Below are 22365 nucleotides of genomic sequence, written 5' to 3'. Positions count from 1 at the left end.
TGTGTTTTGTCTCAGTCGTTCATTAGCTATAGTTAAGTTATAAATTTGTAACGATTACAAAGATTTCTTAGTCTGGGTCATGGTGGCTCAGTGTGAGCCCATCTCTTTGGGAGGCCAAGGCGAGAGGATCACTTGAGGTCAGGAGTTCAAGACCAGCCTGGGAAACATAGCAAGACCTCCATTTCTATAAAAAAATTAAAAAATTAGCTGGTCATGATGGCACATGCTTGTAGTTCCAGCTGCTTAGAAGGCTGAGGCAGGAGGATCGCTTGAGCCCAGGAATTCAAGGCTACAGTGAGCTGTGATCATGCCACTGTACTCCATATGACAGACAAAACCCTGTCTTTCAAAATAAATAAAGATTTCTTAGCACAGATTAGATATATTAAATAGACTACTAAAAAAAAATCAACATGTCCTTGTCTGAGATTGAATTCAAGGTGTGGATTACATAATGAGTTTTCAGGTTTCAGGATATAATTATTGCATTAATATAATTAGTTTTTTTTTTTTTTTTTTAGAGACAGGGTCTCACTGTGTTTTCTAGGCTGGAGTGTGGTGTGATGCTATCACGGCTCACTGCAGACTGGACCTCCTGGGCTCAGGAGATCCTCCTGCCTCAGCCTCCCGAGTAGCTGGGACTACAGGCACGTGCTGCCACACCCGGTTCATTTTTAATGTTTTTTTTTTTTTTTTTTTTTTTTTTTATAGAGACAGGGTCTTACTATGTTGCTCAGACTAGTCTTAAATTCCTGGGCTCATGCGATCCTCCCGCCTTGGTTTCCCAAAGTGCTGGAATTACAGGCATGAGCCACCGTGCCTGGCCTCAAGTACTTTTTTCTTTCTTTTCTTTTCTTTTTTTTTTTTCCATTACGCCCCTTCTATCAAGTACTTTTTTTTTTTTTTTTTGAGACGGAGTCTTGCTTTGGAGTGCAGTGGTGCGATCTGGGCTCACTGCAAGCTCTGCCTCTCAGGTTCACGCGATTCTCCCACCTCAGCCTCCTGAGTAGCTGGGACTACAGGTGCCTGCCACTACCCCTGGCTATTTTTTTTTGTATTTTTTTAGTATAGATAGGGTTTCACCGTGTTTGCCAGGATGATCTCGATCTCCTGACCTCGTGATCCACCTGCCTTGGCCTCGCAAAGTGCTGGGATTACAGGCGTGAGCCACCGCACCAGGCCTATCAAGTACTTTTTTAAACCAAGTTTTTTGGAGATATAATTCACATACAGTAAAAATTTCCATTGTACAATGTCTAATTCAGTGACTTTCAGTATAGTCACAGGGTTGTACAACATCACCACTGTCTCATTCCAGAATGCTTATCCCTCGCTCCCTGAAAATGCATACACTTCCCATTTGTCCCTTTCCTCAGCCTATGGTAACCATGAATTTACTTGCTGTCTCTATGAATTTGCCTATTCTGAATATTTCATATAAATGGAATAAAATATGTGGCCTTTTGTGTCTAACTTCTATCACTTAGCACATTTTCAGGGTTCATTCATGTTGCATGTGTCAATACTTCATTCCTTTTAATGGCTGAGTAATATTCCATTGTATGGATATATTAAATACTTTCAAATGAGTGTGGATTTGATTATTGGAGTCTTTACCTTGAGAAATTACTTCTGAATCCAGCTTTTGAAGTTACTGAAATATATGTTAAAAAATATGTTTTTTTGGAAACAGAGTCTTGCTTCATCACCCAAGCAGGAGTGCAGTGGCACAGTCTCCGCTCACTGCAAACTCCGCTTCCCGGGTTCAAGTGATTCTCGTGCCTCAGCCTCCTGAGTAACTGGGACTACAGGTGTGTGCCACCATGCTGGCTAATTTTTGTATTTTTAGTAGAGACGGGATTTGGCCATGTTGGTCAGGCTGGTCTCGAACTCCTGACCTCAAATGATCTGCCCGCCTCAGCCTTCCAAAGTGCTGGGATTACGGGCATGAGCCATCACTGTGGCCTATGTTTGTTTGTTTTAAGCGGGGGTCTCTGTCACCCAGGCTGGAGTGCAGTGGCGCGATCATTGCTCACTGCAGCCTGGACCTTCCCAGGCTCAGGTGATCCTATCCTCCCACCTAAGTTTTTGTATTGTTTGTAGAGATAGGGTTTCACCATGTTACTCAGGCTGGCCTTGAACTCCTGGGCTCAGTGATCCACCTGCCGCTGCCTCCCAAAGTGTTGGGATTACAGTCATGAGCCACTGTGCCTGGTCTAAAAAATACTTAAGTTCCCATTTTTCTGCTGGAGAAGCACTAAATAGTTCATCAGTATCTTGTGTTTCTGTATAGCCCTGTTAGTTGTCCTGTCACAGTTAAATCTTTTTTCTAAATTCATATCTAGAGTAAGAAAATAGAAGGAATATTAGAAATGACCTGGGCCAACTCCTTTGTTTTATAAATCAGAAAGATGAATGACTAAGGCCAGAGTGTTTGTACTCTGGACAGTAATTTTACATGCAGGACTTTTTGTATGTACCTGACTTTACCTGGGCCTTATTGTGGTTTTGAAAGAGATACTGATGACTTTGATAAAGAGAAATACATATTAATGTAAACTTTGGCATTTGCCAATAGGTAGCTTGTGATAGTACTTACACTGTAAATAAAAACAAAGCTGAGGCCAAGGTGCAGTGACTCACACCTGTAATCGCAGCACTTTGGAAGGGTATGGCAGAGTATCGCTTGAGCTTAGGAGTTTGAGACCAGCCTGGACAACACAGTGAAACCTCATCTCTACAAAAACATACAAAAAAAATTAGCCAGGCCTGGTGGTGTCTATAATCCCAGCTACTTGAGAGGCCGAGGAGAAAGAATCGCTTGAACCCGGGAGGCGGAGGTTGCAGTGAGCCAAGATCGTGCCACTGCACTCCAGCCTGGGTGACAGAGTGAGACTCTGTCTCAAAAAAAAAAAAAAAAAAAAAGTGACCAAACCGAAAAAGCAAAAACAAAGGTAGACTTAGGTAAGGGGAGACTTTATTTGAAAGGATTTTTGCAGTAGAAGCACGTGCTCACTACAGGATCTGCAACACATTTCAAAATCAAACCAAAAAAGGCTTTTCTTTTATAGAAAGGAGAAGTAAGCAGGGCTTGCAGGAACTTTGTGGGAGCGTGGGCCAAATAGGTAGGGGTGAGCAGATTGCATGACCAGGACTGTTTAACTGGAAAGCATTTTATTTATTTATTTATTTTTTCTGCAGTCAGCTGATGGTCAGAATGAGGGAAGAAGTTGTGCATTTACTTTCTTAAACTTAGGGCAAGCCGAAGTTTAGGAATTTGTGGGGAGAAGGGAATCCTGACTAAAGTTTATTCAAGCCAAGTCAATGAGTAAGTAATGGGCAATTGTGATGAGCACTGGTCAGTCCCCCTGTTGTTTAAAACAAAATCAGTCACTGTTGACAATGCAATAAGAGTCATTGAGAAGTTGATCTCATTAGATTTGACCTGATTATTTACATAAGTGTAGCAAGAATAGTAATCTATCATATAATAGGTCTTTTAATACTGCCTTGCTGAAAGTTTTTTTAAGAAATATGATTGGACTTTAAAATGCCTCTTGAGGCCGGGCACGGTGGCTCAAGCCTGTAATCCCAGCACTTTGGGAGGCCGAGACGGGAGGATCACGAGGTCAGGAGATCGAGACCATCCTGGCTAACACGGTGAAACCCCATTTCTACTAAAAAATACAAAAAACTAGCTGGGCGAGGTGTCGGGCGCCTGTAGTCCCCGCTGTTCGGGAGGCTGAGGCAGGAGAATGGCGTAAACCCGGGAGGCGGAGCTTGCAGTGAGCTGAGATCCGGCCACTGCAGTCCAGCCTGGGCGACAGAGCGAGACTCCGTCTCAAAAAAAAAAAAAAAATTGCCTCTTAAGACTATAAAGGTAAGTCAAGAACTGACCATCAGATTTCACTTGCAATATCTATAAATTTGGGTGAATTCCTTTCCTGAAGTTCCCAAAATATTCTAGGATTTTTGAGCCTGCCGGGAAGTGATCTTTCTTAATTCACCTGCAAGGCTGGTGAATTAAGCCAGTTACCAGGCCAGTTTTCCTAAGAGGACTAAGCATTGGTTCATAAAGTCAACTGTAACTTAAAAGTGTCTGGTCATACTTGATTAAATGAATATCTTCAAATGTGGCATTCCAAAGGCTTGGTTGCATAAGTAGTGTTTCCAGCTAGGAGGCAGACTCCTTGAACCTTTGCAAATAACTATATTGCCATGAAAATAAAAATACTCAATAAGAGTTTTTGAATTCTGGAGGAGTAAGGCGGGGGAAAAAGATAAATGTTTATTTCGGTTTACAAAAGCATAGTCTCCTTAAATTGTTGTCGGTTATAGATAGCTTCAGAGAAAAGAGAAAGGGGTTCCTTATATCCAGAAAATAGGACACTAAGGCATCAGCAGTATTTCAAACGAAACCCATAATCATCCTTCATCAATTTATTCAGTCCTATGTAATTAATTCTTGTTCTGCTGGATCTGTGTTAGCAGTCTCACGAACCCATTTGTTTTCTCTACTAGCTGTTTGGAAATCCTGACTCAGTCCGCTGGTGTGGTCTCAGAGTTATTTAAGTGATGCCATCAGAAGCCTGTGTTCAGGTTACCTGGCATAGTCGTTTTTCTTTTTCTTTCTTTTTTTTTTTTTGAGACGGAGTCTCACTTTGTCACCCAGGCTGCAGTGCAGTGGCGCAATCTTGGGTCACTGAAGCCTTGACCTCCTGGACTCAAGCGATCCTCCCATCTCAGCCTCCCTCGTAGCTGCGTCCACAGGTGCGTGCCACTACGCCCAGCTAATTTTTTTTTTTTTTTTTGTAGAGAAGGGGTTTCGCCAAGTTGCCCAGGCTGGTCTGGAACTCTTGGGCTCCAGTGATATGCCCATGTCAACCTCCCAAAGTGTTGGTATTACAGGCTTGAGCAACCACACCTGGCCCATAGCCCTTTTTTATTGAAGACAAGTGCAGTCTGGCCTGTAGCTGATTTGTAAGTGCTTTCAGGGAAGCATCAGAGTAAAACAGAAAACTATCTGTAGATGATGAAAGACTTAAAACGGTGATGATTAACCTATTACTGATAATCTTAAAAGTGAAAGATCTTATGAAAATTTGTTAGAAAAGATAATGAAATTGACAAGGAAGTTTGATTTTTGTGGCACGCAAACTAAATCCAAAAATGTGTTAGACAAAAGCATATCTATAAGCATAATGATTAACCTTATTTTATTTTATTATTATATTTTCAGACGAGTTTTGCTCTGTCGCCCAGGCTGGAGTTCAGTGGCACAATTTCGGCTTGCTGCAGCCTCCGCCTTCTGGGTTCCAGTGATTCTCCTGCCTCAGCCTCCCAGGTAGCTGGGATTACAGGCACGTGCCACCACGCCCCGCTAAGTTTTGTATTTTTAGTAGAGCCAGGGTTTCGCCATGTTGGCCAGGTGGGTCTCAAACTCCTCATGTCAGGTGATCTGCCTCTGTCAGCCCCCTGAAGTGCTGGGATTAAGGTGTGAGCCACCGTGCCCAGCCGATTAACCTTATTTTAAAGAACAGTGGCTAGTACATGTCCTTTATGTATATGGATGAATGTATTCATTGCAGAGAAAAAAATCTAAAGACATACAATCCTAAGATGTAATGGCCCACGAATATGTCAAGCATGTATAGAGTATATGAAGATTATCAAGGAAAAATATTTAGCAGTCTGGAGTAGGTCCTTAACTTCTATGTAATGTCATTCCATAAGTAAATGATGTGAATTCTTAACTGAGAACCATTAGCCAAACTAGAAGATATTATATTCAAATTAAAGAAGTCAAATTATGACCAAGTTAACACTGAGGAAAAAAAATCCCTGAAATTATGACTGATGACATTATACTGTTGTCTAATACCAGGCAAAACAGCACCAGAACTCTGATTAATGGACATGGACAATGAGGGCATTGATGAATTTCTAGGAGCTTTATACCTTCATAGAACTTCCAAAATATCCCTATTAATAACATTCTACCTATACAAATTTAACTTAGGGAGGGTAAGCCTCTCTTACTTTGACAGTGCTTTCCATATGACCTATAATGTTTGATCAAATAAACTATTATTTTTAATATCTCTCTTTTACAAGGTGAAGGAAATTTTGATTTTCTAGGGCCCCTCAGGGGAAATCTCAAAGAGATTGGTGCAAAAGGCGTCATTTAGGAGGTTTGAATATTGGATTAAATAGGATCATGGCCACTGTGGGAAAAAAAACACTTGGCTACATATTTAACCAAAAGTGACCGGAAAAAAAAAAAAAGATTTTAGTTCAGTGCAGTGGCCCATGCCTGTAATCTTAGTGCTTTGGGAGGGAGGCCAAGATGGAAGGATCACTTGAGGCCAGGAGTTTGAGACCAGCCTGGGCAACATGGTGGGATCCTGTCTCTACAAAAATTAAAAAATCAGCTGGGCGTAAGATTACAGGCTTGTAGTCCTAGCTACTCAGGAGGCCAAGGCAAGAGGATCGTTTGAGTCCAGGAGTTTGAGGCTGCAATGAGCTATGATTGCGCCGCGCAATGAACCATGATTGTGCCACCGTATTCCAGTCTGGACAACAGAGTGAGACCCTGTCTCTTAAAAAAAAAAAAAATTGAAAAAAGTAAGCATAGGAAGTAATGTGATGGTAAAGAACCTTACCCCTTTCAAGGGTGTGAATATGGTTTTAAGTAATAAAGGACATGATAAAGTCAGCATTAAGCATAGGAAATTCTGGTAAGACACAGAATCTTTGCCTTCTAGGGAGATTATTCAGAAGGCAAAGGAAAACCTTTAATAACCTCTTTATTAAAAGCAGACTAACAGGTGGGGCGCGGTGGCTCACACCTGTAATCCCAGCACTTTGGGAGGCAGAGGCGGGCTGATCATGAGGTCAGGAGATCGGGACCATCCTGGCTAACACGGTGAAACCCCGTCTCTACTAAAAAAATTAAAAAAAAATTAGCCAGGTTTGGTGGCGGGTGCCTGTAGTCCCAGCTACTCGGGAGGCTGAGGCAGGAGAATGGCATGAGCCCAGGAGGTGGAGCTTGCAGTGAGCTGAGATCCCGCCACTGCACTCCAGCCTGGGTGACAGAGGGAGACTCCATGTCAAAAAAAAAAAAAAAGAAAAAAACAAAAGACTAATAACTGAAGAAAATCAGTCATTTTAACAGAAAACTAAAATCTAGTTTTACATAACTATAATATTTGATAAGCACTTAAAAAAATCTTACAAATAAACCCATCAAATCTTAGCTGGCTTTGGCTGGGCATGGTGGCTCACGCCTGTAATCCCAGCACTTTGGAGGCGAGGTGGGTGAATCACTTGAGGTTGAATCACTTGAGGTCAGCAGTTCAAGACCAGCCTGGCTGACGTAGCAAAGCCCCGTCTCTAGTAAAAATACAAAAAAATTAGCTGAGTGTGGTGGCAGATGCCTGTAATCCCACCTCCTGGGGAGGCTGAGGCAGGAGAATCACTTGAATCTGGGAGGTGCAGGTTACGTTAAGCCCAGCTTGTACCACTGCACTCCAGCCTGGGTGATAGAGTGAAACTCTGTCTCCAAAAATGAAGAAGAAAAAAAATCAAGCCAGGTGGGTTGGCTCACATCTGTTACCCCAGCACTTTGGGTGGCCGAGTTGGGTGGATCATTTGAAGTTAGGAGTTCAAGACCGGCCTGGCCAACATGGTGAAACCTGCCTTTACTAAAAATACAAAAATTAGCCGGGTGTTGTGATGGGTGCCTGTAGCCTAAGCTACTTGGGAGGCTGAGGCAGGAGAATCGCTTGAACCCAGGGGGCAGAGGTTGCAGTGAGCTGAGACTGCGCCATTGCACTCCAGCCTGGGTGACAGAGCAAGACTCCATCTCAAAAAAAAAAAAAAAGTCTTAGCTGGCTTGGACTATGACAAATAAAACTTCTTTTACCGCTGGGTGCAGTGGCTCACACCTGTAATCCCAGCCCTTTGGGAAGCTGAGGTGGGCATATCACGAGGTCAGGAGATCAAGACAGTCCTGGCCAACATGGTGAAACCTTGTCTCTACTAAACATACAAAAATTAGCTGGGCATGGTGGCGCATGCCTGTATTCCCAGCTACTCGGGAAGCTGAGGCAGGAGAATCGCTTGAACCAGGGAGTCGGAGGTTGCAGTGAGCCGAGATTGCGCCGCTGCACTCCAGTCTGGGTGACAGAGTGAGACTTCGTCTCAAAACAAATAAAAACCCCGCCGGGCGCGGTGGCTCAAGCCTGTAATCCCAGCACTTTGGGAGGCCGAGACGGGCGGATCACGAGGTCAGGAGATCGAGACCATCCTGGCTAACGCGGTGAAACCCCGTCTCTACTAAAAAAAATACAAAAAACTAGCCGGGCGCGGTGGCCGGCGCCTGTAGTCCCAGCTACTCGGGAGGCTGAGGCAGGAGAATGGCGTAAACCCGGGAGGCGGAGCTTGCAGTGAGCTGAGATCCGGCCACTGCACTCCAGCCTGGGCGACAGAGCGAGACTCCGTCTCAAAAAAAAAAAAAAAAAAAAAAAAAAAAAACAAATAAAAACCCCAAAATATTAGTAAATATGTATATGATATTTCTGTGTGCAGTGAACTGTAGTAGGCATTGGTGGTAAAATTAGTTATAAGGTACGGTTCTTGTATACCTTGTATGGATCTAGGCTGAGATGCTAGAGGTAGAAAGTATGCTTTAAAAAAAAAAAAAGCTGGCCGGGCGCGGTGGCTCAAGCCTGTAATCCCAGCACTTTGGGAGGCCGAGACGGGCGGATCACGAGGTCAGGAGATCGAGACCATCCTGGCTAACACGGTGAAACCCCGTCTCTATTAAGAAATACAAAAAACTAGCCGGGCGAGGTGGCGGGCGCCTGTAGTCCCAGCTACTCAGGAGGCTGAGGCCGGAGAATGGTGTGAACCCGGGAGGCAGAGCTTGCAGTGAGCTGAGATCCGGCCACTGCACTCCAGCCTGGGCGACAGAGCGAGACTCCGTCTCAAAAAAAAAAAATTAAAAAAAAAAAGCTAATGTGTACATGCTAAAGACTAAGGATTAAAAGAAGTAAAGCTGAGTCAATTAGAAAGGGTTACAGAGTAGGTAAGGTTTGACTGTGACTGGGAAGGACTTGCTTGCTGGGAGAAAAAGAGAAGAAGTATGGAGTGGGCGGGAAAATGAATATTCCATGATGATGGGTGTGATGTACTCCCAGTTTACATGTTTTGAAACCTGTGTGTATGATGCAGAGACTATAAAAGATAAATTTAGAGTCCTAGGTAGAAGTCATGGTGGTAAGGCTGAGGTATTGAGGCTTTATGTAAGTTTAGGCAAGGGGAATCAGAATGGCTTTTGAATTGGCTAAAGTAAAAGTATTAGAAGTAGAAAAGGAAAAGGGAAAATATCAAGATAACTTACTATTAGGATATTTTAAGCCTAAAGTCGTGAAGGTCTAGAGTAGGATAGTGGTTCTAAAAATGGAGAAGAGGAGGCAAATTTTTTTAAAGACATGCTTGTACAATAAGAGTCAACAAGACAGTCATTGGCAGACTGGTGAAAAAGGGGAGGGGCTCAAAGATGGCTCCAAAGCATGCCAGTAAGGTTAGAATTGTGTACCATTGACTAGTGAGAGATTTTGTTGTTTTTGGGGAAAGGTGATGAATTTAATTTAATGGGAGGTAGAGATGGCCAACAAAAAGTTAGAGGGACAGAACTGGAGATAATGTTTTGGAAATTAGCTGCATAGAATTGCTTGTTGACCAGGTGAACTTTAATTCTCTTTCTTTCTTTTTTTGTTATAGCACAACTTATATATTTCAAATGGACAAAATATTAGTTTTACAGTATCTTAAGATAAATTTCCTTTGAATGGGAGCTTCCTTTCCAGTACTTTGAAGTCTACAAGACGTATCTAGAAAATTGGCTACTGTGGAAAATGAAGACTGCTTAAATTGAATGGGGCGGTGGGGGGAAGGGGAAGGGGAAGGGCCTGTGGTTTTTCTTTTCGATTAATTGCTGTAACACTGTCCTTCAGGTGGCTGAGGGAGTTTCATATTTTCTTTAGACACCATTACGTGCCAAAGGTCTTGCAGGACAACTTTGGTGCTATGAATTCTGCCATTTTGCTAGCACTAATGTGGCTCTTGGGTCTGCCACTCCATTAGAACTATTAACTCCGTTCATATTAATTTTTTGTTACAAATCTTGCAAAGGGGGATGCTTCTGGGTGGTCCACATTCTATTTTAAGGCTGTATATTCAGTTTTCATAAATTGTTCTTGCAGGCCCGGTTATCATACCTGTCCATCTTGTAAGTGTCATGTCTTTATCATCGTCTAGACCTCAGCTAACTGTGCCATCTCCTACTCCTTTTTGGCCTTCTTTGAGTTCTTCAAAAAGTGGGAAATTGCAAGAGATTTTTACTCCTGAGCCAGTGGTGGCTGCCACCTTGTGTCGCTGTCGCTTGTGAACTTTAGTTTTCTATACTCTTTCATTTGGGAACAACAGAGAGTCTTGGGATAACTATACATAGGAACTGGAAGGTTTGAAACAAGACAAACAAGAAAAAGAGGTAGTATTGTATGAGGAGAACATTCTATATAGGTAGGGATATAGTCAACAGCATTGAATGCTCTAGAGATGTCAAGAATAAAGATTGAGAAAAGACCACTGGATTTGGTTACAAAGATTTAGAGAAAGTACTTGCAGTTGAGTGATGGGTAGGAAGTTAGATAAAAGAGTAATAGCTAATGAATGGTAGTATGAAGTGTATATACCAATGTTATAAGATTTTGCAGTTAGTAGAAGTATAATTATTATTCTGATGGTAACAAGGTTAGGGTTATTAAAACAAAAGTTTTCGATAGCAAGAAACCTAGCATAAACCACTGAAAATACAAGAAATACAGAACAATTGATAGAGCAGGGTTGTAGAGAGGAGGTAAGGAGGCTGAACCGAAAGTATTGCTTTAGCCTTAAGAGGAAGGCCATCTTGTCATTTGAGGCTGAGGACAAAGTTAGGGAAAATGGGTGGAGAGAAAATTTTGAGAGGTATAAATTAAGATGTTGGGGATGTATGACATTTACCTTATTTCCTGCTTCACTGAGATTGTTTTATGAGATGGTCTGAGAATGATTCAGGGCATGGAAATTAGTCTTTCAAAGTAGAAAAAGCTTAGAAATGCTGGTAGTTTGATAAAGGAAAACAAGGATTCCTGAGCACTGTGAGTGTTCCACTAAAGAGAAGTGATGGTGATTATTTGGGTTATCTGAATACTAGGCGGTCAGAAAGTAAGCTCTCCGGAATGGAAGATACTAGCACGTTCCAGGGAGCAAGTGTGTGGATGCAGTGTATCTCTTGGGTAGATAAAAACAGTGTTACAAATCAAATTATACCTATCAGATATCCCATTTAATATGTTGCTGAACAGATACTGGTGACAATGTAATAGAAAGTATTCAAGTATCAGAAGGGTGGCTGGACAGGATGAACCCTGGGATTTCCTTTCAATAGTGTGGTTTATGTGCAGCAGATTTATGTATAGTCCGTCACAAATGCTCAATTGTAACTAGTATTGCTAACTTAAAAAAGATTAACTTGCCTCCTTCACCCATTTTCAGGAGGGAGAGGAGACTCAGAACGCTTGTGAGGTCTTAAATTACTAGAAAGCGTCTTTGGATTTTGTAGACCAAAAATATTCAGTACACGTAGAAGTGTTAAAGTTTTGCTTGAAAGCAATGAAAGACATTTGGCTGCTACCTAATGTCCTATAGCTTTGCTGTAGTTTTCCAAGGATAGTGCCATAAAGAAGGTGCCCAGTAAATATTACATTATTATCACTCTTGGATTTTAAATGTTAAGTGTTTCGTGGGTATTCCTTAGCCTTGTATGGCACTTAGCATTGTATCCTTCACTAGTAGGGACCTTTTTTCTGATGTTTATATTTGGCCCATAGTATGAGAGACTCAGTATAGTGGGCTCTGTGGGGACTGATAAGTCAGTGTGATGTGTGAAGGCCTGAAATGAATTAAAAGTGACTCTGTTAGGGAAATTTATGAATTTGCTAATAGCTGCAGCAGATACTCAGAATAAGCAGAAAGATTGGTTAGTCACTTTTTAAAAAAGCTGTCTGCCAGTTTGTTTTTGACTAAGAATGTTGGATTTAAGCTTAGTTAGGGAAGTTTATGTTGTACTTATAGTTGAAAATAGTATACATTCATAACTATTTGACAGACACAATCTATAAATTAGTGGAAACATCACTTTTTTCTTACACTTTTTTGACATTGGAGTAATTTCTTGAAAAAGGGGAAATGGTTACTTCTAAATGGTAGTTGGGCTTGGCTTCAGATGACACAGTTGTAGACCTTTAGTAAGTAATTATGAAAGAAGGTCATTTAGATTATTGCATCATAACTCACTTTTTATTTTTTTTTTAGACAGGGTCTCCCTCTGTCACCCAGGCTGGGGCACCACAGTGGTGTGATCATAGCTCACTGCAGCCTTGAACTCCTGGGCTCAAGTGATCCTCCCATTTTAGTCTCCCGAGTACCTGGGACTACAGGCGTGCACCATTATGCCTGACTAATTTTTTAAATTTATCTTTTTGTAGAGATGGGGTTTCCATGTGTTGCCTAGGCTGGTCTCAAACTCCTGGGCTTAACCGGTCCTCCCGCTTGAGCCTCCCAAAGTGTTGGAATTACAGGTGTGAGCCACCGCGCCTAGCTTGGTCTTACTTTTGCTGCCTCATTAATGTTCTGCATTCCAGCCTCTAGATGTGTGCTATCCAATACCGCCACTAGTCACACTTGTCTATATAAATTGGAATGAATTAAGATTATATAAAATTGGGGCCAGGCGCAGCGACTCATGCCTGTAATCCCAGCACTTTGGGAGGCCAAGGTGAGTGGATCACTTGAGGCCAGGAGTTCAAGACCAGTCTGGCCAACATGGCGAAACCCCGCCTCTGGTAAAAATACAAAAAATTAGCTGGACCCGTAGTGGTGGGCGCCTGTAATTCCAACTACTCGGGAGGCTGAGGCAGGATAATTGCTTGAACCCGGGAGGTGGAGGCTGCAGTGAGCCAAGATGGTGCCATTTTACTCCAGCCTGGGCAACAAGAGTGAAACTCTGTCTCAAAAAAAAAAAAAAAAAAAAAAAAAGGGTTATATAAAATTAAAAATTTAATTTCTTAGTCGCACTAGCCACATTTTAAGTGCTCCATAGCTGCGTGTGACTGGTGGTACTGTGTTATGCAATGGATTGGACATTTCCATCATCACAGAAAGTTCTGTAGGACAGTAGTGCTCTAGATTTTTAATTGTTGCTTGATATTAGGAAAGTAAATGTCAGAAGCTTGGAATAGATATTTAATAAAACCCAAAAAACATGGAATTTATACTACCTCACTCCCAACAGCCTTAACTTTCTCAAAGTTAAATGTTATTTCTGTAAGATTGGCTTTATATTTAGTTTCGGGTCTTTTCAAAGGTCATTTTGATAGTAATATAGAACAGAATAAAGTAGCTTTACTAAGAACTATTTCAGTCAAACTGTTACAGTTTTATTAAGGTATAATTGATAGACAATAAATTTTGCTTATGTCAAGTGTAAAATATAGTAAGTTTTGACATGTTTACACCTCTGAAACTATCATTATTGATAATATAGCTCATCACCTGCAAAAGTTTGCTCGTGCCCCTTTTTAATCCTCCCCCTTATTCTTTTGCATCTTCTCTCCCTGTGTTGAGACAGCCATTGGTCTGCTTTATGTCATAATAGACTAGTTTACCTTTTGTAAAAGTTTATATAGATGAGAGTCATGCAATATATACCTTTGTTTTGGCCTGGCTTCTTTCATTCTGAATTGAGATCCACCCATTTTTCATGTACAAAGAGTTCATTATTTTCTATTGTATGGCAGTATTACAGTTTTTTATCCATTAGTCTGTTGATGACATTTGGGTTGATTCCAGTTTGGGTTATTACAAATAAATTGCTATGAGCATTTGCATATAAGTCTTTGTATTGACGTATGTTTTTGTTTCTGTTGAGTAAATACCTAGATGTGGAATAGGCAATATCTAGCTATTGCCTTGGATTGTATGGTAGGTTGTATGTTTAACCTTTTAGGAAACTGCCAAACTGTTTTCCCAAGTGACTGTACCATTTTACATTCACCCCAGTAGAGTATGAGTGTTCCAGTAGCTCCATATCCTTGCCAATTCTTGGTATAGCCAGGCTTTAAGATTTCATGAGAGTTATTTTAACAAGAAAAGACTATCATGGTGGAAATAGTTCCCCCCCCTTTCCTATGTCTTATTTTTTAAATGCTGCAAAAATATTTTGTGTGTGAAAGTATTTTAGATGATCTCCAACTGATTTATTTACTCTTTTCTTATCTTTGACAATCACTAATACTGATTTGAAACCCAATTTACAAGAACCAATACCTTTTCTTCCTTTTCACTTACATATTTTTCTTTTTTTGTTCTAGCGGCCCCTTTGTTGCTTTATGCAAACAGACGGGACTTGCGATTGGTTGATGCTACAAATGGCAAAGAGAATGCTACGATTGTAGTTGGAGGCTTGGAGGATGCAGCTGCGGTGGACTTTGTGTTTGGTCATGGCTTGATATACTGGAGTGATGTCAGCGAAGAAGCCATTAAACGAACAGAATTTAACAAAACTGAGAGTGTACAGAATGTTGTTGTTTCTGGATTATTGTCCCCCGATGGGCTGGCATGTGATTGGCTTGGAGAAAAATTGTACTGGACAGATTCTGAAACTAATCGGATTGAAGTTTCTAATTTAGATGGATCTTTACGAAAAGTTTTATTTTGGCAAGAGTTGGATCAACCCAGAGCTATTGCCTTAGATCCTTCAAGTGGGTAAGTTTTTGTACAGTGTACGAAGATCATCGTACCTCCTCCTGGTTTTTCTCCACTGACATACACCACCCTGACCCCTATGAGAAGAGAAAGATCGAAAACAGGAATTTTAGATTCTTTGGGCTTCTTTGTTGAGTAGACTTGAATGTAGAAAGTTGTGTTGTGTTGTTATTATTATTGTTGTTATTATTTTTGACAAGGTCTTGTTCTGTCACCCAGGCTGTAGTGCAGTGGTGCAATCAAAGCTCACTGCACTGTCAACCTCCCAGGCTGAAGTGATCCTCCCATTTCCGCCTCCCATGTAGCTGGGACTTTAGTTGTGTGCTACCACACCTGGCTAACTAAAAAAATTTTTTTGTTTGCTGGGCGTCGTGGCACACGTCTGTAATCCTAGCTACTCGGGTGGCTGAGGCACGAAAATCGCTTGAACCTGGGAGGCGGAGGTTGCGGTGAACTGAGATTGCACCACTGTGCTCCAGCCTGGGCAACAGAGTGAGACTTTGTCTCAAAAAAAATTTTTTTTGTAAAGACGGAATTTCAACATCTTGCCCAGGCTGGTCTCGAACCCCTGGGCTCAAGTGATCAATCGCTCTGCCTTGGCTTCCCAAAGCGCTGGGATCGCGGGTGTGAGCCACTGTGCCCAGTGTGTTGTGTTCTTAGTGTTTCTGTAAATTGTTTTGGGTTTCTAATAACCATGTTTATATTTCCTGGGTTTTCTTCTGTATTTATTTTTTGTGATATCAGAAGATAATTTGAAGGAATGAAAACTTAAAAAGAGAAGGATTTGATAGCTCAAGATGAGGTAGACTAGATGTTATAACTTTTATTATATACACAATGATATTGTGATAACTAGTGTTTTTTTATGTTACACTCTGAAGAGTTATTTAATATGTCAGCATTGAATGAAAAATAAAAGTTACTAAATAACTCATTTCCAGTTAGCTAAACATATATTTGCAATAAAGGTTAATTTTCTAATGAGAAGGAAAACTTAAAGCTCTGAGAAAATCTCATTTCAAAGTGTGAACTATATTCCCCACATTGCTTCTGTTACTATGCCTCATTTCTACTATTAGCGTATACCATTTTATGATATTTCTTTATGGAATAAATTGTCATGGCCAGTCTGTCATGGCTAAGTATAGGTAACTATCTGAACATGAACCTAAAATGACTAATATTTGGTTAAAATCCAAAGATAAATAACTTGTACTATTTTAGTACTTTGTTTTTTTTAGCTTTCAATTGTATTAGAATGCTTTAAAACTCATTTCATTTATGGAAAGGAGTAGATTCTTTTTATGTAATAAATGAGAATTTGGGGAGAACGGAGGAAAGGTTTATGTGCTTCTTTATCTTGATATTAGGCCTGATTTGGTTACAGAGGTTGAACAGGATGCCATGTTGTAGAAAAATGAGAAGACTGATTTGACTGTAAAGGATAACATGGGCAGTAGTGTAGTGAAATTTTAGAGGGAGATGTCTGGAAATACAAATACGTATTTTTTTAGAGTGGAATTAAAACGTGTTTGTTGAGAGAAGATGGTGCTCTTAAAGCACCGGGAAATATTGTAGCGGCTCTGATGGTACGAAAAAGCATTGGATGTCCTGAGGAGGAGGTCTCAGATGTAACTGTAGTTATCAAATAATTTGGTTGTTGAGAACTTTACAGATATTTTTTGAGAAATGGAGTTTGTCTTTTGCTAACAGAGTTCGTAAGGCTCAGGGATTGCTGAAATGTTTCTGAGGTTACTGCTTTGTAGAACACATAGGGTTTTGGTACTTTTAGTCGTCATTAGGGAAGAATACTTTGGTGAAAAGATAAAGTTCTTTTTTCCCCTCTTTTTCTTCTTGACAAATTAAGGCTTACCACTGTAAGAGTGATGATTGAAATTTAATAAAATATCTATTAAACGGTTATTATGTTCAGAGTTCTTCATTTTGTACTCTGGTTGGAGAGAGGGGGTTTAGTTTATCTTTACTGTTTTATTTAAGGACAGAAAACTTGGGAGAGACAACTTTTTCTTCACAGCATGTTTATTTGCATTATGTAACATGTATGTGAAGAGAGGAAGAGTGTCAAAATAATCAGAAGAGACACAAGAGCTGTTATGAGCTTCATTGCCAGATTTTGGAATGGGATCTTGATCATTTCTGTGAGGGATTAATGATTACATGATTGTACATTATTAAAGGGAACTGAATGTATATAGTTCCTCTTGACTCTTCAGGATCTAACAGTTTAGTGAGTAAATTAATCATTTTCATTTTGTTCCCCAAAACTAATGAGCTTTACTTCTGGGTAGCAGGTCTGATAAGTATCTTCTGAAGTAATTTTGCCATTTGATTAAAAAATACTTTAGAGTTTCTGTGGCTTTAATTTATCCTTGTTACTTCTCATTATTGAATGTGAGAATTCACCAAAGACTTAGCTGATAAAAAAGATTATTGGAAGAATCAGTAGTAATGTACTTTGAAGGTAGAAGGTAGTGTTATGTAGCTTCTGAAGGTGGTTCAGTGAAGAATAACTCTTTCTGTGGACTAAAGACTTGGTCAAACACCCAGTGAAATATTTTTTATTATTTTTGATGTGTGTGGTTAATGTGAGAGGCAGAGGAGGGTAATATAGGGGAGAGAGAGTGGGTAAATTCAGCCCCCTCCCCCAGCTTTAACAGTCCTCTCAAAATTTCTTTTAATTTCGAGAAGTCATTTTGTGTTATGGTTATTTTAAAAATGACTCAACTGGAAACAAATAGAATCTGGTCAAATGTTATATATACATATGATATATGTACATATGATGGAGTGTATTTAAAATTATGTTTTAAACTCCTGCACTGAAAAATATATTCAGATAATCTTTCAGTGTTAATGATCTTGGATTTGTATCGTGGATTGTGGTTTTAGCTGAAAAGTAATTATAGGTAGAGTACATCATTTGTCAAACAGAATAGATGATTTCCAGATTTATTTTTTGGGGGAAATACGAAGTTTGAGTTCCAGGCAAAGTACGTGAAAACAGTGCTGAGGAAAAATGTAGACTTTTCAGAGTTCCAGGATCCTGGTTTATGAGGTTCACAGGAGCTGACTGAGCTCTCTCACAGCAACTTACGTAAAAGGAAAGCTATTGAATGACTGGTATTGTTTGAGCCCTGGGAACTAGTGCAGACATCTGTGTGCTTTCGGATGTATGGAGTTCTTTGTGTAATCAGTCCATTTAGCCTACACTGAAGGAAGATTTTTATTCCTCTCTCTAAATTTGGCCTCTATTATATTAGTCTGAGATTTTTTTTTTCTTATAATAGTGACTAGCGGTGTACAGTTTGGACTAAGAAACGGGAAGATTTGTGTATGAAATTGTTACAGAATGAACAACCAGAGTTACAGTAAACTGTAGTCTTAGGTTATAGTGAGTAGAGGTGATTCCTACGTGGCTGCTCCTAATGCTGGAGCCCTTCGCTCTGATTCCACAGTTACCATGCTAAGCAACTGTACTAATCTTGGTGATGTTGAGGGCCTGTGTTAAGTTTAAGGGTGTTTTGTTTGTTCGTTTAGGATCCTTTCATATTCCAAATCATTTTAGATGTTTTTTTATAAAGTTAAACTTCAGTGATTCAATTTGAGGTGAATTTATACTAAAAAGCTTTGAATATTTATATTTTTAAAATACATATTTTTATTTATTCATTATTTGTTTATTTATTTATTTTTGAGACGGAGTCTCGCTCTATCGCCCAGGCTGGAGTGCAGTGACGCGATCTTTGCTCACTGCAACCTCCACTTCCCGGGTTCAAGTGATTCTCCTGCCTCAGCCTCCCAAGTAGCTGGGACTACAGGCGCATGCCACCACGCCCAGCTAATTTTTGTATTTTTAGTAGAGACAGGGTTTCACCATGTCGGCCAGGATGGTCTCAATCCCTTGACCTCATGATCTGCCCACCTCGGCCTCCTGAAGTGCTGGTATTACAGGCATGAGCCACCGCGCCCGGCCAATACCTAGCTCTGTTTACCAGCAAATTACTTCAGTGTCTTGGATCTAAGTTTCCTTATCTCTAAAATGATGGGTTTCTTTCAGTTTTGACATTATTTTAAGTTTAAAAACTGAGATATTGGCTGGGTGTGGTGGCTTATGCCTGTAATCGCAGCCCTTTAGGAGGCCAAGGTGGGCGGATCACTTGAGCACAGGAGTTTGAGACCAGCCTGTGCAACATGATGAAACCCTGTCTTTACAAAAAAATACAAAAAATTAGCCAGGCATGGTGGCACACGCCTGTGGTCCTGAGCTACTCAGGAGGCCGAGGTCGGAGGATCACTTGAGCCCAGGAGCGGAGGTTGCTGTGGGCCGAGACTGAGCCATGGCGCTCCAGCCTAGGTGATGGAGTAAAGACCTCGTTTCCAAAAAACAAACAACAACAAAAAAAAGTGAGATATTTAAAGAAAGAACTATGAACAGCTATTTAAAAACTTTTATTTTACAGAACTCTGAATAGCTATTTAAAAAATTTTATTTTACGGTTACACATTTGAGTCAGTGGTTTAAGTATGTTACACTTAGAATTGTGTTTTTGTGGAGCAGATTCTTAAACTTTTGTTTTTACTACCTTGCATATGTCATCACTCTGGGCCTCCCGTTTTACTCCACAGTTGAAACCTTTTTTCCAGTTCCATTTGATGTAAACGGAAAAATACTTTGAGATGACAAAGGATTCATTCTTTTTTTTTTTTTTTTTTGAGACCGAGTTTTACTCTTGTTGCGTAGGCTGGAGTGCAGTGGCGTGACCTCGGCTCACTGCAACCTCTGTCTCCCGGGTTCAAGCACTTCTCCTGGCTCAGCCTTCCTAGTAGCTGGGATTACAGGTGCCTGCCACCCCACGCCTGGCTAATTTTTTGTGTTTATAGTAGAGACAGGGTTTCTCCGTGTTGGCCAGGCTGGTCTCGAACTCCTGACCTCAGGTGATCCACCCGCCTCGGCCTCCGAAAGTGCTGGCATTACAGGAGTGAGCTGCTGTGCCAGGCCATAAAAAGATTCTTTTTGTATAGAGAGTGGAAAATGTAGCCAGTTACTTTTAGGCAGATTATATAGATTCACATATGTTTGGAGGTGAGTCTTTTTGAGATCATTATCTAAAAATTAAGAGTGATGTGTTAGAAGAACCACTAATCTGGTCAGGAAATCTGAATTAGATGTTTAGCTTGAATGGCATATGAATCAAGGCCTTGGAAATTAAGAAACAACAAACTCGTGGTGTGTGTCTGTGTGTGTGTGGGGGTGTGTGTGTGTGTGTGTGTGTGTTCTCAAATGTTAACGTAGGGCTTTTTTCTTAAAATTATCTTAACTCTCATCCAGTTTTAGTTTCTTCATATCAAGTGATGTCCATCACTGTGTCTCAAATTAATATGTTTCAGTTGCGTTGTCTACTTTTTTATGCTTCGTATCTCTGAGCATTTATTGAAGGAATTTTGAAGAGGAGTAGTTGTAGTATAACTGAATGCCTTTACATAACACAGTATTTTAATAGCTTTGCTTTTTAATAAAAGCTTTCTTTGCATGTAGTGTTGAGCTTTTCATTCATCCTTAGTAGAAGACTGAAACTTGGTGATGACAAAGAATAGGATACCTTCCTCTGTATGGTTGGAGATGAAAAAAAAAAAAAGGAATAGGGTATCTTTATGAGTGTAGGCTGCCTGCATTTGGGGATTTTATCTACCTTTGATGTATTCCAGGGTTGATGACTCTTCAGAAATTACAGTGAATCTTTAAGATTTTGGAAGGAGGGGTTTGTCAGCTAGTTTGTGAACTAGGGATAAAATATGATTGTTTTTATTTTTGTACCAATTGATATTGATACTGTATTTCTTTTAGAAATTTTCACTTAAACTTATTGAGTTTTATACTGTTTTGGTTTTCCTACCACTTGGACTGTGCCTTTCCTTCCTCCATTAGCTCTTTAAAAATGGAACAGTTTAAAAGTGCATTATTTTCTTTGTTCTTTTTCTGAGATCATATCTGTTTCCAGTTGACTTTTGCATAGAAGCAGATAGCCAATTATTTAAAATCTAAAGCTTCAGATTAGATCTTGCTTTAAAACACTGGCCCTGTATATGAAGGATCTTGGTGTAAACAACTTATAGTTTTGAAAGATGTTCTGGTAAATTGGGAAGGTCTGTTTTCTATCCCTTGAATCCTAGAACTGGAAGGGAATCTTAAGGATCTTCTAGCTAAATGTCTTCCTTCCCTTCTTTGGGTGAAGAAACCAAGGCCTTTGACCAAGATAAAGTGAGAGGGAGCTATATTCTTAGTTGAAATTTTTGGATTCCATGTTTAGTCCTTTTTTTCTTTGTGAAAGGTATCTTACTGAAGCCATGGTTTTTTGTTTTTTGTGTTTTTTTTTTTTTACAAGTTGAATTACTTAAAAAAATTCAACATGGTAGCTTTGTTTAAAGGACCTTTTAAAATAAGTTTTATGTTTTTAGGTTTACTCAGTGTACCAATTTCTTATTTTACCATTGCTTTTTGCATCCCAATTAATCCATTTGAATTCAGCTTCCTTTTGTTTGAAGTGTGCCCTTCAATGTTTCTTTCATTGAGGGTCTGTTAATAGTAACTCTTGGTCTTTGTCTAAAAATGTATTTATTTTGCCCTCATTCTTGAAATCATAATTAGAGTATAGAATTCTGTGTGATTATTTTCACTCAGACCTTTGAGAGTGTGTGGCTTTAATTGTTGGTACGATTAAGTCTGTGTTGCTTTATAATTTATCATTTATCTTTTTAATATTTTTCTGGTTTTTAAAAGCTTCTCTTGATTTTTGGTATTTTGCAGCTTTGTCTACCCTGTGTCTAGATGTGGATATATTTTTATTTATCCTGGTTGGGATTCATATTTCTAGAATCTAAGCATTTTTGTTGTTTGTTAATTCTAGAGAATTCTTACCCATTTTTTTCTTAATTTTCCTTCATTCTCCTTAGTCTTCTTTGGAACTCTTGTTTGATGTGTTCCTTTCTAATTTCTTGTTCCTTTCCTCTTAATTTTGCTCTTTTATCTTCTCTCTCATTATTTCTCTGAGCCACTTTCTGGGATTTTTTTTTTTTTTTTTTTTTTTTGTACCTGCCATTTAGATAGCAAAATTCTTTCTTCAGCTGTGCCTAATTTTGCAGTTTAATATGTTAATTGAGGTTTTAATATCAGTGACTATATTTTAATTTTTTAGAAGTTCTTTGTGTCCCTTGTTTAAAAACTTATGAGGAAATCTCAGCTACATAAAAGTAGAGAAAACAGTATATCAATAATTTTAGACTTGGAAAAAAGTTGCAAAAATTGTACATAGTTCTGGTATAACTTTCACCCAGCTTCCATAAATATTGACATTTTGTATAACCATAGAACAGTTATCGAACCAGGAGTTAATGTTGATAGAATACTATTAACTAATCTGTAGACCATATTTGAATTTCTCCGTTTTCCCCATTAGTCCTTTCTCTGGGCCA

The 22365-nt window shown here is 39.7% G+C and overlaps 1 protein-coding gene and 1 pseudogene across 1 annotated transcript in view; one reads left to right on the top strand and one right to left on the bottom strand.

Annotated features, from left to right (window-relative positions):
- Positions 1 to 22365, top strand: part of LRP6 (LDL receptor related protein 6) — a 149038-nt gene that overhangs the window by 7740 nt on the left and 118933 nt on the right. The window contains exon 2 of the mRNA XM_003906011.4: positions 14481 to 14874. Within this exon, the coding sequence (XP_003906060.1) occupies positions 14481 to 14874 (394 nt within the window). The remainder of the gene's footprint in view (positions 1 to 14480; positions 14875 to 22365) is intronic.
- On the bottom strand, positions 9786 to 12747 carry LOC116268960 (annotated as a pseudogene).

Source organism: Papio anubis, chromosome 9, assembly GCF_008728515.1.
Source record: "Papio anubis isolate 15944 chromosome 9, Panubis1.0, whole genome shotgun sequence".
NCBI lineage: Eukaryota > Metazoa > Chordata > Mammalia > Primates > Cercopithecidae > Papio > Papio anubis.
Note: the sequence above shows the minus strand (reverse complement) of the source record. Positions and strands in the feature narration are given on the sequence as shown.